We start from the raw sequence: 17,404 nt of genomic DNA, 5'->3' as shown, positions 1-17,404 counted from the left end.
AGCCAGTCTTCTGAACACTTCTGTCACGAACATCTGGTTCCCTAGCACACGTCACACGTGCCCCTTCCCTCCTAATAATTCTCACTCTGTTTTCTACTTAAGCAAAAAGCGGTCAGGTCTGACACAGCCTGGCCCAGCACTGCCACTCCCCACCTCTGTCCCACTCTGCAGACTCTCCCAAGACACAAGAGACACTCTCACATACCGACCTTCTTTACTGCAGCTGGGAGAGTTGCTCAGGTGCTCCTCAGTAGCATCTTCTGCATCCTGGGTCACTTCTGCAAGGACAAGAGCCAATACTCAGACAATCCTGGAGCTTAGAATACTCCTTCTCTCTGGCCCAGACAGATCAAAAGTAATCTGATTGAGAGCTGGGCCATCTGTCCCGCATCAACAGTGGCCCTGACCAACACCCCTGCCCCCATGGAGCCATCATATAATGGCTCCTCTCTCTTCTCCATACCCAACTCTGCACTGTCCTCATGATCCCTTCCAAACCCTGCAAAGGCCAAGCACAGAAGGCACTCAGCACCCATGGTGCCACCCGTAACTTCACATCAAGAAGTGTTAGGCAAGTCACAATGAACAAAGACTGCTCAATACCACAGGCACTTACCTCCTCCTTTTACACCATGGTCATCTGCATGCTTGGCCACCAAGCTGCTGTTCTCCTTTTTAAAGATGCCTGAAGAGAGATCAGAAGACAACTATAGTCCCTTGCCTTGCTCAGCTTCAAGGTACCAGCTATTGCCTAAGAGTGAGTCACCAGCTACAACTCAATATGTTGCCAACATCATCAGCTAACACCAGAAAGCCAGTACCTTTCCCCCAGCACACACCACAGAATAGGCACTCACCTTCCTCAGTTACACCATCATCAATCATCAGGGTGCTGTTCTGCATGGCAGAGAGTTCTGAAAAAGAGATCACAGGAGAGCTGCAGTCCTCCAGAGTGTATCTCACTGCTTAACTTCACAGTGATATCAGTCATTGCTTAGAGATGAGTCACCAGCTACAATTCATAAGACACAGAATCACTCAGGTTCACTCGGGAAGGGAACCCAGGAAGTGTCTAATTCAACATCGTTTAATCCAAAAAGGTTGTCAACTTGGTCAACTGCAATTTATGCTTATTCCCATCTTTCTTCTGTGACCAGAAACATGTTCCAAAAAGACTTGCCCCACAGTTCTCCCAGGGATGAAAGCGAGTCTGGACAACCTGTAGCTCCACAGGTGAACCTGTCAGCCTTGTTGCAAGATAGCTGCAATGTTTCCCTTCTTCCAGTTGTCACATCACAGATCGTCGCCAGCATGACTTTTGAAGGTGATAAAGAACATACAATGGCATCTGCTAGCTCTTGTAGTAACACTTGTATCAGATCCCATGGACTGGTTTGGGTCAAGGTTTCTCCAGAAATCCCTGATCTGATCCTCTTCCATTACTAGCAGATGCTGTCCTCCCTGAGCCTGCCTCTAGACAGAAACGCCACAGCGACTGTCAAGATGAAGGCAAAGGTAGCACTCGGTATCTCAGCTTTATCTGTATCTGATATCAGAGAATCAGATAATGGTTAACTTTGGAAGGAGCCTCTGGAAGTCACCTTGTCCAATCCCCCTGCTCAAGCAAATGAACCTAGAGAAGGCTGCCCAGGACCATGTCCAGACAGCTTTTGAATATCTCCAAGAATGAAGACTCCACAGTTTCTCTGGGCAATGTGTTCCAGTGGCCAGTCACCCTTGCAGCAGATCCTCTTACATTTTAGATTACGTCCATTGCCTCTTGTCCTGTCACTGGGCTCCCACTGAGATAAGCATGGCTACCTCTTCTTCATTTGCTCCTACCAGGTATTTATACACATTTATGAGATCTCCCTGAGCCTTCTCTTCTCCAGACTGAAGAGTCCCAGCTCTCTCAGCCTTTCCTCATATAAAAGAGGATTATCACAGAATCATACAATGGTTGAGGTTGGAAGGGAACCTTAGAAGTCATCTTGTCCTATGCCCCTGCTCAAGCAGGCTGAACTTCAGCAGGCTGCCCAGGACCACATCCAGTCCCTTAATCATCTTCATGGCCCTTTGCTGGATTCTCTCAAGTAGCTCCTTATGTCCCTTGTACTGGGGAGCCCAGAACAGGACTCCAGGTGTGGCCTCAGCAGCGCTGGCAACATTCCTCCTCCTGCAGCTCAAGACACTAATAGCCTTCTTTGCTGCAAGGGCACATTGTTGGTTCATGCCTATCTTCTTGTCCTCCAGGACCCCCAGGACCTTTGCTAAAAAGCTGCTTTTCTGGCTGATTGGCCCCCAGCATATACTGGGGCATGCGGTTATTACTCCCCAGGTCAGGATTTTGCACTTCATAGAATCACAGAATGGTCTGGGTTAGAAGGGACCTCAAAGATCAACCAGTTCCAACCCCCCTGCCATGAACAGGGACACCTTCTATTAGGCCAGGTTGCTCAAAGCAACCTTTTGTTGAACTGCATGAGGTTCCTGCCAGCATGTTTCTTCAGTCTGTCAAAGTCCCTCTGGATGGCAACATATCCCTTCAGTGTGTCAGCCAGCGGTCACAGTTTTGTATCATCAGCAAGCTTGCTGAAGGCATAATCTGCCCCATCATTCAGATCATTAATGAAGACAAAGAGGACTGGACCCAGTATTGAACCCTGGGCTGCACCACTAGGTTGAAACTAGATGATCTTTAAGGTCCCTTCCAACCCAAACCATTCTATGATACCGGCCTCCAACTAGAATTCATACCAGTGATCATAACCCTTTGATCTCAGCCATTAAGCCAGTTTTCAGCCCACCTCACTGTCTGCTCATCTAGCCTGTACTTCAACAGCACCAGGAAACACTAAATCAATCCCCTGTTCAGCAACAGGCCCACGTTTTGCTTGTTTCCTTTACAGATAACCTAGCAGCAGAAGCTGCTATCATTGTCTTGGCCATCCCATAGTGGTTTTAAGGCTCCCTAAAAGCCTCGACTTTCTGGACACCATCCTCACCTGCCCGGGCAGCGTTCCCAAATTCCTCTGTTGTAGCCTGCCCTCCACATCTCGTATAAGAAATTTTTGCACTGGAGCCCTGTCAGGAGCTCCCTCCTCAGCCAAACTGATCTCCTGATTTGACTGCCTGTTTTCCAGACCATCACAATGGCCTGCGTTCATGCTTGGAGAAAGTCCTCCTTAGAGGCCTGATGGCTCTCTTGAGCTCCTTTGTTTTTCAGAACTGTCTCCCACAAGATCCTGCCTACCAGCTTCCTGAGTAAGTGGAAATCTGCTCTCCAAAAGCGCAGGGCCCGTACTCTGATGCTTACCTTCCTCACTCATCTCAGGGTCTGGAGCTGTTCCTTGGTCACTACAGCCAAGGCCATTCGTGACCACATCTCAGATACAGCTGCACATCAGCCCTTGCTGGTGCATCTGGTAACCTGTGTGAGGAAGTTGTCCCTGGTGCTGCCCAGAAATCTTCCTGACTGCTGGAATTGCTGTGTTGCCTCTCCAGCAGATATCAGGGAGGTTAAACACAGACAGACACTCACACAGAGTACTGACGTCCACCAGAGACAAAGGGCAGCCTGACTCCATTTCACAGAACAGCAATCTCTCCAAAACAAGCTTTTGGCAAAGCTTCCTCTTGGTCACACCAACTCTTGTTCTTCAATTAAGTGCTTCATGTGCACACACTGTGGGACTAGAGATCCCCTTCCAGGCATCTCCCAACAGGCAGCATTAACCAGAAGACCAGAAGCCAGCACTTCAGCAGGGACTGCCACTTGACCAGTATTCTCAACTCACTCTGAATAGGATTTTTTTTATTTATTTATTTTTTTAAACTCCAATGATCTCCAAAACCCACGTCCTTCCAGTTCGTATGCTCTGCTGGGGTTATTTCCAAGAGTGGTAAAAAAAGCATGACTTGTTCTGCCCTTAACTACAGCCTGAAAGCTGGTTAACTCTGCTCCTGGAACTCCTGCACGGAGAACAGGTATTCAGCACAATCCCCTCCAGTACCTCCACTGAGCAGCATTACACAGAAGCTGCTCTGAGCCTTCAGCTCCAAGGGACCCCGGCCAGTTTGCCCACCGGGTCATTAGCACTGACTGCTCCATACAACAGGCACTTACCTTCCTGACTGACACCGTTGTTAACTGTCTGCTTGTCCTTCAGGGCACTGTCCTCCTCCTTCAATTCTTTGTCTGAAGAGAGATCAGAGAAGAGCTACAGTCCCTCAGGAGCACACCCCTTTGCTTCTTCCCCCCACCAGGACAGGTCATTGCTCTGTGCTGTCCAGAGGTCAGAAGCTCACATTCTCCTCTGCAACTGTTATGTACCACTGTCCTACCAGCAGAAGTCCTATTGAGATTTGCTTTGTACACACATTTCAGAGAACATCAGAACCTTGCTTACTGTTTTGCATCTCTACAGCAAGGATTACACGCTACCTAGGTGCTGCAGGGTGTACTGTGCAAAGGTGCACTGACTCCTCTTCCTGGGATAATGTATTTTATTTTGCTTCTCTTTCATTTGTCCGATCTGACAACCTTTATCTAGGAACCTGTTTCTCTTTTGCCTAAACTGTACATTTCCGCCTTTTCTTCCTTAACACAGGCGTGAAATAAACCTCCTTCTCCTATATCCATGTCTATGTGTGCAGAAATAGTTACTCAAGCGATAAGACAATCCTACAGTGCACCACCCCATTGCCATCACACAAGCCCTATTTCTTCGGGTGAGGAAAGCTTTTCTACACCCACTACAATTCATGCAGGAAGAATAAGCAGCAAAATCCAGAGGCTTCTGGGTTTCCTTTTCCTTATCATCATTATTAGTGATTTTTCCCTTAATCAGAAAAAACCTCTGCCTTCTCCAACCCTCTTACTTATCAGCCACTTGTGGAAAATGGTGGAAGAGTTAGTGAGAAAATGAATCAACAGTGCAGTGCTCTGGCCAAAAAAAACTCATTTTTTTGCCAACTTAAACTATAGTGTTCATGTTTCACTATCCCTCTGATATAAAAAGAAATTATAGGAAAAAATTCAGGTCCCAGAATTTCCCTGAAATTTACACTGGTTGTACTAAGAAAACAAAAGTGGGGCTTTGCTTAGCTGCCTGATGAATGCAGTCAAAATACTTTCCTAGAGCATAAAGCAAGTGGAAGATATTGCATCCAGGAGTGGTGCTTCTTTAAGGAAAGAAGCCTGCAGTATCCCAAATTAGCATTTTGCAAGCTTGTAAGCATCCCATCTCTAAACTGGTGTGTTGAGGTTCAGACCTATTTGCCATTAATACAAACAAAGCTTTGAAGACACAGCATTTAATTATATCAGGTCCTGCTTGAAGGTTTCTTTCCAGCTGAAAGCAAAGATCACCCACCCAGAGCAACATACTGTAAAAATGTCCTTGCACTCTTTTGCATGCAAATAAAAGGTAATACTAGACAAAAGGGCAATTTACTTATTTACAATAAAAAGGAGTTCCCTCATACATGCTTAGCTCTTTCCACACATGGTGAAGTGATCTGCAAACACAGCACACAGCTTCATTCTCATCATATCAAGAAGGAAGCTGAAGACCCAGGACGGTATTTGCCCAGTGCTGTTTAGCAAACACAAGGATCCAGGTCCTTTTGACTTCTCCTCTAGTGATCTACCCATCAACATTTACCGTTCCTAAGGCAACAGGTCTTTCTAGGCCAACAGAGGAATGGTAATCTCTACATTGAGAATATGCTAATATGTTTGGGACTGCAAAAAGCCATGTGCAAAATTAATTGCCCCCTTCACGTTCCCCTGCTTTAGGGCATCATCTCACTTGTTACCTGCTTCAGGCTTTTCATTCTCATAATCAACAGCTTGTGAAGGTGCAGCTGCAAGCAAAGATAAATCCTTTTTAGAAATGCATATGGAGGTAGCACAACTGTCTGCAAAGCACACAACACAGCTTTAAAAATACAGTTTCATAGTAACACTCTTAGCAGACACTCTTGAGAACCAGTATCTTACATTACTTTACTGAAGGACTCACAATTAATTTCAACTCCAACTTCGCCCCAGCAACTACTTAAGGTCCCAGACCATAACCACTATTATCTACAGTTGTGCCTACAGCTTTACAAAAACCTTTCTGAAGTGGGTTTACTTAAGGTGATAAAACTGCACAGATTTTCCATAAGAAGACAGAGACAGCTGAGAAGAGAATCCTCACCTCCTTTCTTTACTTCGTCTATGTGGTACATTGTGACTTTAAATCCTTTCTCTTTGCAGACATTAAAGAATCTCTAATAGAAACATGGACCATTCTAAAGTAAATGCAAGTGCAGTAGCAAAAGGGGGTTTTTGTTGTGGGTTTCCCCCCAATCCTTCTCCTTTTTTCACTTTCAAATCCATCAGTAGTCTCTAGACTTCAGTAGTCTCTGAACCATAAGCTAGAACCACAGCTTTCGGGAGGAAAAAACCCCCAACAAACCCAACAACAAAAAAACCCAAACCCCTGCTTTCATACTACTGTCTCCCTACCTGTGGCATCTTTTCCAGTCCCATCACCAAGGAGCTCATCCTGGTTTTTTAGCCTCCAGACCCATAAAAAAAACACATTAAGAAATTTCAGAAATTAAAGAACAACTTAAGAAATTAAACATACAGAAAAACTCTGCAAAGGTGGCACAGTAGTGTGCAATCCAAGAAACATTCTGCTCCAGCCTTGTGCTAACTCCAGCAGCTCATGTAAGACACCAGTATCCCACATGAAGCCACAGCTAGTTCAACACCACAACACTCTAACAGGGCATTGAGCTCACATCTGATGGTGGGAGCTTTGGTCATTCCTCACTGAAACTGTATTTTTTCCAGTGACCTCCACAATAAAGTATTTTTAAAAAGAGTCTTCCCCAGATCCCTCTTATCTGCTTGACTGTCTAGGGGCTGATTTAGTTCAGCTTGCAAAAGTTACCAGGACCACCATGGTCTGCAAGACATATACACATTAAAGGTGGAACACGTTAGCTTTATTCACCCTTGTGAAAGGAGCACAGACTAAAGGAGTTGTCTCCTTCCTTAGCTGCTCACTGTACAGAGTGATTCCCACACCTGAACACACAGATTCACAAGCCAGAGAACTGAGTAATCTTGCTGCGTATTATAGAGGAAAAAAACAAAACAGTATTAGAATAGACAGCAGAGATCTGGACAGAAAGACAGGAATGAAGACAGCCCTGAGAATCTGTACTGCCTGCAGAAGGGCATTATGTAAAGAAACCATGGGTGGGCAGCAGACTGGTAACTAATGCAAAGAGGCCATCTCAGGCCATTCACTGTCACTAACTCTGCCAGACCCACAACACATCCTTTAAGTGCAGGTCCCTATGATCAACCTCAACTGAGACTTTGAGGTCACACGGGCACACATCGTAAATCAACTCAAAAGCTTACACACTGCCAAAAAGGAAAAAGCACATCAGACTCCTTGCTCCAACCAACAGGAGATGTTTAAAAGCATCTACCCCCCAATCCAGGTTTCTTACCTCTGAGTTAGGCTGTTCTTGGCTGTCCACAGAGCAAAGTAGCTGATGTTCTCCTGTAACAAAATGTATTTATTTTAGAAAGTATGTATTAACGGCCTGGAAAAAAATGGGCACTCTGCTAAACAACTAAGGTCTGAAAGAAAACTCACTCCTTTACCTCTCCAGTGAAAGACTATACTGCCACAGAGAAAAAAATATACAAGCCAAATTAAAGCAATAGTCTGATTTCCACACACTTGTGACACTCTGCCTCTCTTACCTGAGCCACGCACTGGACTGTTCTTCTGAGTAGCTCTTCGTGTTCCACATTTAGTTCTACCTGCATCAAAACAAATAGAATATCCGGAAAAATTACTCAGAAATAAAGTTCTGTGCCTCTGGAAACTAGCTGACATCTTCTATCCATTCCATACCCACCCCACCCTCAACGCCCCTCCCCTCAAAAAAAAAATCACTGAGGACATGTAACTGAACACTTGACTTGGAGAAAAAAGGAGTGAAAAGTCATTTGGCAGTAAAGACAAACAGTGAAAGATCAACAGAATGGGCCTCCTGCAACAAGTCAGAACACATCTAGCAAAATCTAAAGCAGAGCTTAGCAGTTCCTGACTCTGAGTCTTGTACTTAAATCAGCAAATCACATCTTCTGTCTGATTATACTCATGCAGTACTTATCCTACTGAGGTACAAGGTCAAGCCTTTGCTGTTTCAAGAGAAGTACGTGAGTTGTTTCAGGTCTAACTAATGGCCAGTTATAAGTGACATTCTTCATATGCTGATACCCAGCATAGTGTTGTTCAACATCACCAACACAGATAAGGGGACAGAAGGTACCCTCAAAGTCTGCAGATAACATCAAACTGGGCAGAGTAGGGGATATGCTAGAGGGCAGGGTTACCACTCAGAGACTTCAACAACTTAGAGGAACGTGCTGGCAGAAAATAAGTGATGTTCAAAGGCAAACGAAGTCCTGCACCTCTTGAAATCACCCCTTGGAGCAGTACAGACTAAGCTCTGCCTAGCTAGAAAAAAGCTCTGCAGAAAAGGAGCTGGAAGCCCTGATGGATGAGGAGTTGAACTTCAGTCAGAAATGTGCCCTTGCAGCAGAAACCTACCAGATATTGGGCTGTGTTAGTAGAAGCATAGTTAGCACATTAAGAGAAATAATTCTTCACATCTATTAAGGATTTGTGACACCACCTGTTGCATACTGTGTCTAGTTTTGGGCTCCCAATTAATGAAAAAACACTAATATTCTGAAGCTAGTACAGCAAATGTCCACCAAGATGTTTAGGGGCAGGGGCTATGCAAGGATAGGCTGAGAAAATTTGTTCAGCCTGAAGAAAAAGAAGGCTAAGGCCATGGCTAACTACAGCCTACAACTAACTTACACAGAAAACAAAGGAAACTCCTTTCAGAAGTACAGAACAAAAGGACAGGAGGCGATAGCTGCATGTTGCAAAAGGGCAATCCATAACAGAAATAAGGAAAAAATCCTTCCCCACAAGGGTGATTCAGCACTGGACCGCATGCTGAAAGAGGCTGAGGAACTTCCATCCTTGGAAATATTAAAAATTTGACTGACAAGGCCCTGAGCAACCTGATCTAGCTTTGAAGTTGGTCCTGCTTAGAGTGGAAAGTTCCTAGCCAGTTTATTCTATGATTCCATGCCAACAGAAATTAAATGGAGAATGACCAGGAAAGCATAAGGCCCACATGCAACATACATCTATGTATGCTCTGATCAGAGCCTCCCTCTAGAATACCATCAGTCAGTCCTTCCCAGACAGGAGGTACATCCCGTGCTCTTCACTCTGCAGCCACCATCAAGCACTGACCCCACCAGGAAGCCAACAAGAATTTTCCATGCAGAGCACTCTTAGGATGAAGCCATGCATTTCTGTTTGGGACTCTCTCAGACATAAAGAGAAGAGATGGTGTGCATGTCTCTTTCCAGCCAGAATGCAATCTGACGTATTGACCTAAAAAGGTGGCAGCAAGCGATGCACAGTGGTAACTTACATTTAACATTTCCAAATAAACTGTCAGATTTACAAAAATGATACTCGAATTCACTGTAGGGATGGATGAAGAAAAAAATCTAGAACTCCAAGATGACGGCAGTACAGGCTGACAGGAGGCACAGAAGTCCCTATGTATTAATTGAGCACACTGAGTTGTCAGATTAAACTCAGCATAAGGTACTCAACAGGCCCTGGTAAGAGCCTGTCCCAACAATAAATCTGATCTTGAGGTCAGCTTCACAATCTCTCAAAAAAGGCAGTGAAAGCACAGGCAGGTAGGAATGGGAGAGGCCACAGATACTTGGAAGGTACAAACACCCAGTCTGAAGGAGAAATATACAAATACAGACTATGGTATTTCCCAGTACACAGATCCCAGTATCTAAGTACAACAAAAGTTCAGTGTATTATTTCCTTCAAATCTATTAGCCTTTGCTTAAGTTGTACTCATTTCTACTACTGTATTTACAATACATCCCACGATCAGAAACTTTCATACATTCTACAGAACCTTAGATCAGCATAATCTTGAAGCATGTTAAGCTCAACTAGGAAATGCTTTACATACCTCTACTGTACAGGTATCCTAGTACTCCTACAACTATCAAGGAAACAAAAGCTGCAATAAGACCACCTCTACTTCTTTTGAGATAGCTGTCACCTTTAAAAAATAAAATAAACAATGATAAGTTAGTTAAAAAGCAACTGTGGGATACACTACTTCAGTAGAAATACAACCCTGAGTATGTTTTCTAGCTATTTGTTTTTTAAAAGTAACCTCAATAAACGAATGCACCAGAGGAAGTTATTAGCAAAGCCCTAAGCCAGCTCCAGGAAAGCTGCATGGTAAGTGCCTTAGCTCAGTGAAGGCACATCACCACCTGAAAGGCAACGGCTATTCCGGTTTTTGGCATATGAAAGGCCAAGCCAGATCTGAGCCAGATTAAATTTTGGCAGATTTCTTGTATTGGGTTTGAATGGCAAGGCTTTGGTAGCAGGGAGGCTGCAGTGGTGGCTTCCATGAGAAACTGTCCCCATGTCAGACAGTCAATGCCAGCCGGCTCCAAGACAGACCCGCTGCTGGCCAAGCCCATCAGTGATGGTGGCAGCACCTCTGCAATAATGTATCTAAGAAAGGGTAAAAACCGCTGCACAGCAACAGTTGGGAGAGAGAAGTGAGAATACATGAGAGCAACAACCCTGCAGACACCAAGGTCAGTGAAGAAGGAGGGGGAGGAGGTGCTCCAGGCGCCGGAGCAGAGATTCCCCTGCAGCCTGTGGTGCAGACCATGATGAGGCAGGCTGTCCCCCTGCAGCCCATGGAGATCCATGGTGGAGCAGATGACCACCTGTAGCCCGTGGAGGACCCCACACCAGAGCAGGTGGATGCCCAAAGGAGGCTGTGACCCCGTGGGAAGCCTGCACTGGAGCAAGTTCCTGTCAGGACTTGTGACCCCATGGAGAGAGGAGCCCAGGCCAGAGCAGGTTTGCTGGCAGGACTTGTGGCCCCATGAGGAACCCACGCTGGAGCAGTCCCTCCCTGAAGGACTGCACCCCATGGAAAGGACCCACACTGGAACAGTTCATGAAGAACTGCAGCCCACTGGAAAGACTCATGTTAGAGAAGTTCACAGAGAACTGTTCCCCCATGGGCGAGACCCCACACTGGAGCAGGGGAGGAAGGAGCAGTGGAGACAACATGTGATGAACTGACCTCAAGCCCCACTCCCCACCCCCCTGTGCAGCTCAGGGGGACGAGGTAGAAAAATCAAGAGTAAAAGTTAAGCCTGGGAAGAAGGGAGGGGTAGTGTGAAGGTGTTTTTGATTTGTTCTTGTTTCCACTATCCTACTCTGATTTCAATTGGCAATACATTAAATTAACTTTCCCCAAGTCAAGTTTGTTTTGCCTGTGACGGTAACTGCTGAGTGATCTCCCTGTCCTTATCTCAACCCATGAGGCTTTCATCATATTTACGCCCTCACCCTATTGAGGAGGGGAGTGACAGAGGAGCTTGACAGGCACCTAGCAGTCAGTCAAGGTCAACCCACCACATGTCTCATTTCTAACAAATCTCTAACACCTAATTCCAGTGAAGGAGGAAGACTTCTATACTGGCAAACCATGAAAATTACTTTTGCACAGAAGTGGAAAATTTGTCAGGTAGGGACTGCCTTACACCACCCACAAATAAGATGGTTCCAAATGTGTTCTCATCCTCTGGTTTTGCTTTGGTTTGTTTTTGTTTTGTTTTTAAACAGCAAGCCTCAAGCTGACTGGAAGCTCAGCTGAAGCTGTCCAGCTGTCCCCAAGCAGTAAGCAACAGCAGGAAAACTGTCTTTTCTCATTTTTATACCTCCTTTTTATCTCTGTCTGTGAAGAAGGAAAAGTAGTATGTTCACTGACTCATGCACCCACAAGATGAGAAATTATTTTATCTAATGACTGCTAGATGACTCACTTGAAATGACTGAATAGTTTCATTCCAGTTCGTGGAAAGCAATACAAAGAGCACAATAGTCATTAGCATTAATTCCACAGTGCAAGAAGGTTCAAAAGAGATCTTCTCAGCGTGTCTCCCTCTTTATTATTACTCATTTCAAGTCACAGCTGAAGGTTTTATTCTGTTGAGATCCCTGCAAAAAGTATCTTTCTGGTGGAGCAAACTGTCAACATCATACCTTTCACCAACCTTAAACACACCTTTAACAGACAAATTGCTCCTGGTGCTTTTTACTCTTTAAATTTAAGTTCCTGAGAAGCCAGTAGAAATCTTACAAAGCCCATGCTGCTTCCCAGCCCAGCAGACTTGCATATACAACCTGACCCATTCATTACCTTCTTTATCAGGAAAGCATTGAGACAAAGAGATTTCAGAGCTGTTTTCCGTTTGAGAGAATTTAATGAAACATGTAGCTTTCTCAGAAGCATCAACACTGTTCTTGGGGACTAAAACTTCCTGGGTCTGATAAGCGACTGGTATGCTACTGAACTTCCAAGTGTAATTCAGAGGCTTCTGGAAATCAGCTGTACATTTTAACACCAGGTCATCACCACTGATGTTGCAACTTATTTCAGGTTCTGGAGGGGAAGCTAAAAGGAGAGAAAATGTTCTGTTTTACTTTGGTTATAAACTGTCTTGAATTTTAGCAAGAAACAAGGGCTGAAGCAACAAAAGCAGCTGGTAAAAGTGTAAGGTGTGCATGTGTGTGTGTGCAAGTATGCGTGAGAAGAGTGAATTTCTAATAGTGACCCTGTTTGTGGTTCTTCAGTGTGTAGTTTGAGACTCCTCATGGTTCATTGTCAATAGGACTAATACACACACTGCTCAAATGTATTTCCCAAAGACTACTAGTGAAGCTGCGTAGATCTGCACAAGATGATGCCACAGATATTCAAAGAAGTCTATTTTGCCTGCAGAAGCATCTTTAGAAGATACATAATGCCTGGGATAACTTGGTCAGCTTGCTCAAAGAGTTTGGTCATCTACCTGAAAGTAAAGTGTGCCATCTATACACAGTCTAGAAGTCATTCCAAGGCGAGTAATGATGGGAACGCAAATTAGATGCCATCTTTGAAAATTTGTTTACAGTGCCTAAGCAACTTAACAATAGAGCCGAAGAACAGTCCCCCTCTGTTTCTGTCCCCTTCCCTGACAAATAAACAATCCCCTTTCTTAGCCTTCTTAAAGGGAAGAAAATGGTGCAAGTTCTTTTTGCAGTTCTTACACTACTTACCTAACACAGCAAGTATGAAGGTTAAGGCATGACTTTTTCTCACAGAATCCACATACTGTAACATGTATGTGCCAGTATCATTGTTCTCCAAGTCAAATATAGTCAAGTGCCCATTCTCCTCGTTAAGCAAGCCTCTGTTACGGAGAGAATTAAAATATGTTGATTTGTTCTGCCCTTCCCATTCAGCCACTTTATCCTTGTTTTTTGTCCAAATAATTTCCACTATGTTTTGGTTTATTTTTACTGGAAAAGTAAAATTTTCTCCCACGATGCCAAACACGTCCTCACAGTGGATGTGCCCTACAAGGAAAAAAAAGAAAAAGTTAATTTAACAGTTGTTTTATAAACTATTGCTTCACTAATACTCTATGTGCTTTCAGATACATTCAAATTTGGGGTAGAAGCACATCACAATTTTTCAAAGTAAGGCATGTGCCTTACTTTGCCTCGGAAGATCATCCAGTCCAATCCCCCTGCCAGAGCAGGAACCTAAATGAGATCACACAGGAAGGCATCCAGGTGGATCTTGAATGTCTCCAGAGAAGGAGACTCCATACCCTCCCCAGGCAGCCTGTTCCAGTGCTCTGGCACCTTCACAGGAAAGAAGTTCCTTCTCAAGTTTAAGTGGAACCTCCTGTGTTCCAGCTCACACCCACTGCCCCTTGTCCTACCATTGGGCATCACTGAGAAGAGCCTGGCTCCATCCTCCTGACATTCACCCTTAACATATTTATAAACATTAATGAGGTCTCCCCTCAGTCTCCTCTTTTTCAAGCTAAAGAGCCCCAGCTCCCTCAGCCTTTCCTCAGGAGGGAGATGCTCCACTCCCTTAATCATCTTGGTGACTCTGCACTGGACTCTCTCAAGCAGTTCCCTGTCCTTCTTGAACTGTGGGGCCCAGAACTGGACACAATATTCCAGATGCGGCCTCACCAGGGCAGAGTAGAGGGGGAGGAGAACCTCTCTCGGCCTACTAACCACACCCCTTCTAATGCACCCCAGGATGCCATTGGCCTTCCTGGCCACAAGGGCACAGTGCTGGCTCATGGTCATCCTGCTGCCCACCAGGACTCCCAGATCCCTTTCCCCTACACTGCTCTCTAGTAAATCATTTCCCAGCCTATACTGGAACCTAGAGTTGTTCCTGCCCAGATGCAACACCCTACACTTGCCCTTATTATATTTCGTTAAGTTTTTCTCTGCAATTAAACTGCAATTTTCACAACACGAATATTCACGGTTAGTAAAAAGCACACTTCTGACACTAAATTGCCACTCAGTTCGAAGTACCTGCTCTGAAATCATGTAGAAACTAGGGATTTCCTTTGGAAATGTCACTTAGGCAAGTTTATTTCACAGCCAATGTATGTGAAATAGCATCCCAAACTCTAAGATCTAGTAGAGCTGCAAGTAAAAAACAGGAGCTGTCCAGAAACCTTAACTGCTATCGGTTTTGAATCAATAATATTCTGCTAAAAACACCCAGACATTAAATATAAATTAAAAAACAACAAGAAAAAAGAAAAGCATCAAGAGATTTTCTCTAGCTTTTATTAAAAACAGCTACATGTGCAGGGGAAAAAAAAATCTACTGATCTAACAGAAGCGATGAAATTCTGCTGTGGGGAGGGATACTGTAAAGCATTAGCATCGCTGTGTCCCTGCAGGTCCCTGCTTCACCTCCTACTTCTGAACAGCTCTGAATGCCTCTAAAAAAACCCCATAAGCCTACTGCCATGGCAGACATGGATGTGGACATAGACAAAAACATGTCAATACTGAGTTCAAGCTACACTGGCATTATGGACTCAGTCCCGCTCTATGGTAGCTGGTAACTTCTTACTATTAAGTTGAAGGAAGGGCACGATTAAGATATAAACGAGGTCTCATACTAAGAGATGCAGATTCCCAATATGCACCATGGAAAACTTCCCTTTCAACAGTAACCGTGCACCATTTCAGAAGCCTGCTCCTCAAACCTACAATTTTGGCTTTGTTTTGGTTTTAATTTTCTTTTTTTAGTCCTAAACAGTATCAAGCCATGAACCCACCACAATCCCGATCTCATTCTGTGCATCCCTTGCTTCTCATGTCATCATCATATGAAAACTTACTACTGTTCATAAATAAGTGCAGATACTACAGCTTTATCACATCAAAACGAGTCACTTCCCTTCAATATATCAAGTCCAGAAAAAAAACTATAGCCCATCCCACTCCACATCCCATCTCCTTTCCATATGAAAGCAACCAGGAGGTCAGCCAGGTCAATCAGTAAAGAGATTAGGTTCCCCATCAAGCATATTAAGTGTCCTGCTCTTCTGCCTGGTGCCACACCATAGAAACAAAGGCTCTCTCAGACAGGGGACTGAAGGCAAGCAATGGGAAACACACTTCTGTGTGCTTGGGTACAGAACTGCACACACAGAAGGTCTTCTACATGCCTTACTTTGCATGGACTGTGCAATTTGTTTGCAATTTACCCATGAAAATACCCTTCTCATGCCATTACGGTTTCTACTTCTTGTCTGCACTTATGCTGTGGGCTTTTCCAGGCACAGGAACTGGAAAAGTAAACAGTCTAGAGAGGGCTCAGCTATCGCTCCAACATCATCTCAACACAACCCACCTGCCATTCTTTGTCTTCTATCTGCTCAGACACGTTTAAACATCTCACTTGCTCCTGCTACTCCAGTATGAGCATCTCTGTCCACCCATCTCAGTTAACAACTTCCAGAAAGATAAGAACCCAAGAGCTCCAACATTTGTGTTTGGAGACCACAAGGAGGCAGGATGCTGGGCGAGATGAAAGACTCCTTTGATCTGATGAAGCTTGGAGTCTTGTTAGAGACTTTTGTTCCACAAAGACAATTTCTAGGAGTGCATTGTCAAGAAGTCATCTCTCACTGCCTAGGGACCTACAGCATTCCTAGCATGGACAAAATCTCCCTGCTCTCCCCACTGTGAAATTCTGCCTCTCAGTAACTTTGGCTCACAGACACAACCAAGCTGTGATGATTTAATGGCAGCTTGCATAAGCCAAGCCACAGTGGCTGTTGACAAGAGCAAGGTGATGCGACTCCCTTCTGCCAGGAAAGCAGCCGTTTGCTGGGGACTAAGAACATGAGCAAGGACAACCACCCCAGCTCAGACAACCACTAATAACCTCCTAAGCCTGGGTGCTGATGCAGGTAAATTCTCCATGTCGTTTTGTTCTCTTTCAGATAGTCGTAAGAGTTAGGCTGGAGTTCAGAGGGCAAGACTGTTTCTTCTTCAAGCCCAGAAATGAGACTGGAGGAAAGCAGAGCTGAAAAGAAAACACATTTTCCCACCACAGTTTCTGCTAGGCATGGGGGAGCGCCATCCTCTTCAATGCGCTCTCTTCTTGCTGGCTGGTGAAACAAAGGCTCAGCAGCAAGGAGCTGAAGAATTCCTGGCCAAGGACACTCAGGGCTCCCAGGAGCAAGACAGGGAAAGGCTATTCTTTCAGGATAACCGTCATCTCCTCCTGTCTAAAACCTACTTCCCTGCTCCACTGCTCTAGTGAAAATGTGAAGAAACCTCCCACTCAATGCTGTCAGTTTCCTTTCTTCAGGGAAATGATACATCATACAGAAATGTTGCATAAGGTCTCCACCATGTACCTTTGAGCTTCTAAAGAAAGCATGCGTCATCATATGTTTTCTGAATTTCCAAGGAACCCTTCCCCTTCTTTTCTACTTCATTTTACAACAACAAAGTAGTGCTGCACTAAGGCCTCCAGCAGCCTCTGGAGAAACCACCAGACTACCTCCTTCAACCCACTCCAAATTCTTCCTTATGTCTTTGTGTTCTGTCATTCCAAACAAATCACATAATGAAAGAGTTACTGATAAAAAGCAGCTACCAAAGCCTCTTCTGCAAAATCCTCTGTTCCCACTTCTCCAGCAGCCAGACATCTTTCCCCGTGCAGCCTTTTCACCCCACCCAGGACTCAGCCCCATGGTCAAGCGTTCTGTCTACTACACATCAGCTGAACCATGACAACAGCATGCCCACCCGATTTTTTTTTTTTTATTTATGACTTTTTATCTTTTTAAAAAGATTTATAATCTTTTTTGGTCTCAAGTACCTATTTGAAATGC

The 17,404-nt window shown here is 44.6% G+C and overlaps 1 protein-coding gene across 1 annotated transcript; it reads right to left on the bottom strand.

Annotated features, from left to right (window-relative positions):
* Positions 1–205: 205 nt before the first annotated feature.
* On the bottom strand, positions 206–13,580 carry LOC104520427 (lymphocyte function-associated antigen 3; the record flags this gene model as incomplete). The annotated part of the gene is made up of 11 exons (XM_029083527.1): positions 206–278; positions 617–685; positions 858–914; positions 4,127–4,198; positions 6,207–6,279; positions 6,951–6,965; positions 7,522–7,574; positions 7,781–7,840; positions 10,114–10,206; positions 12,382–12,636; positions 13,281–13,580. Coding segments are annotated over 11 exons (1,120 nt in total), but the record flags the coding sequence as incomplete, so codon positions are not given.
* Between the last annotated feature and the right edge of the window lie 3,824 nt (positions 13,581–17,404).

This window comes from Antrostomus carolinensis, unplaced genomic scaffold (genome assembly GCF_000700745.2).
Source record: "Antrostomus carolinensis isolate BGI_N321 unplaced genomic scaffold, ASM70074v2 scaffold4952, whole genome shotgun sequence".
In the NCBI taxonomy this organism is placed as follows: Eukaryota; Metazoa; Chordata; class Aves; order Caprimulgiformes; family Caprimulgidae; genus Antrostomus; species Antrostomus carolinensis.
Note: the sequence above shows the minus strand (reverse complement) of the source record. Positions and strands in the feature narration are given on the sequence as shown.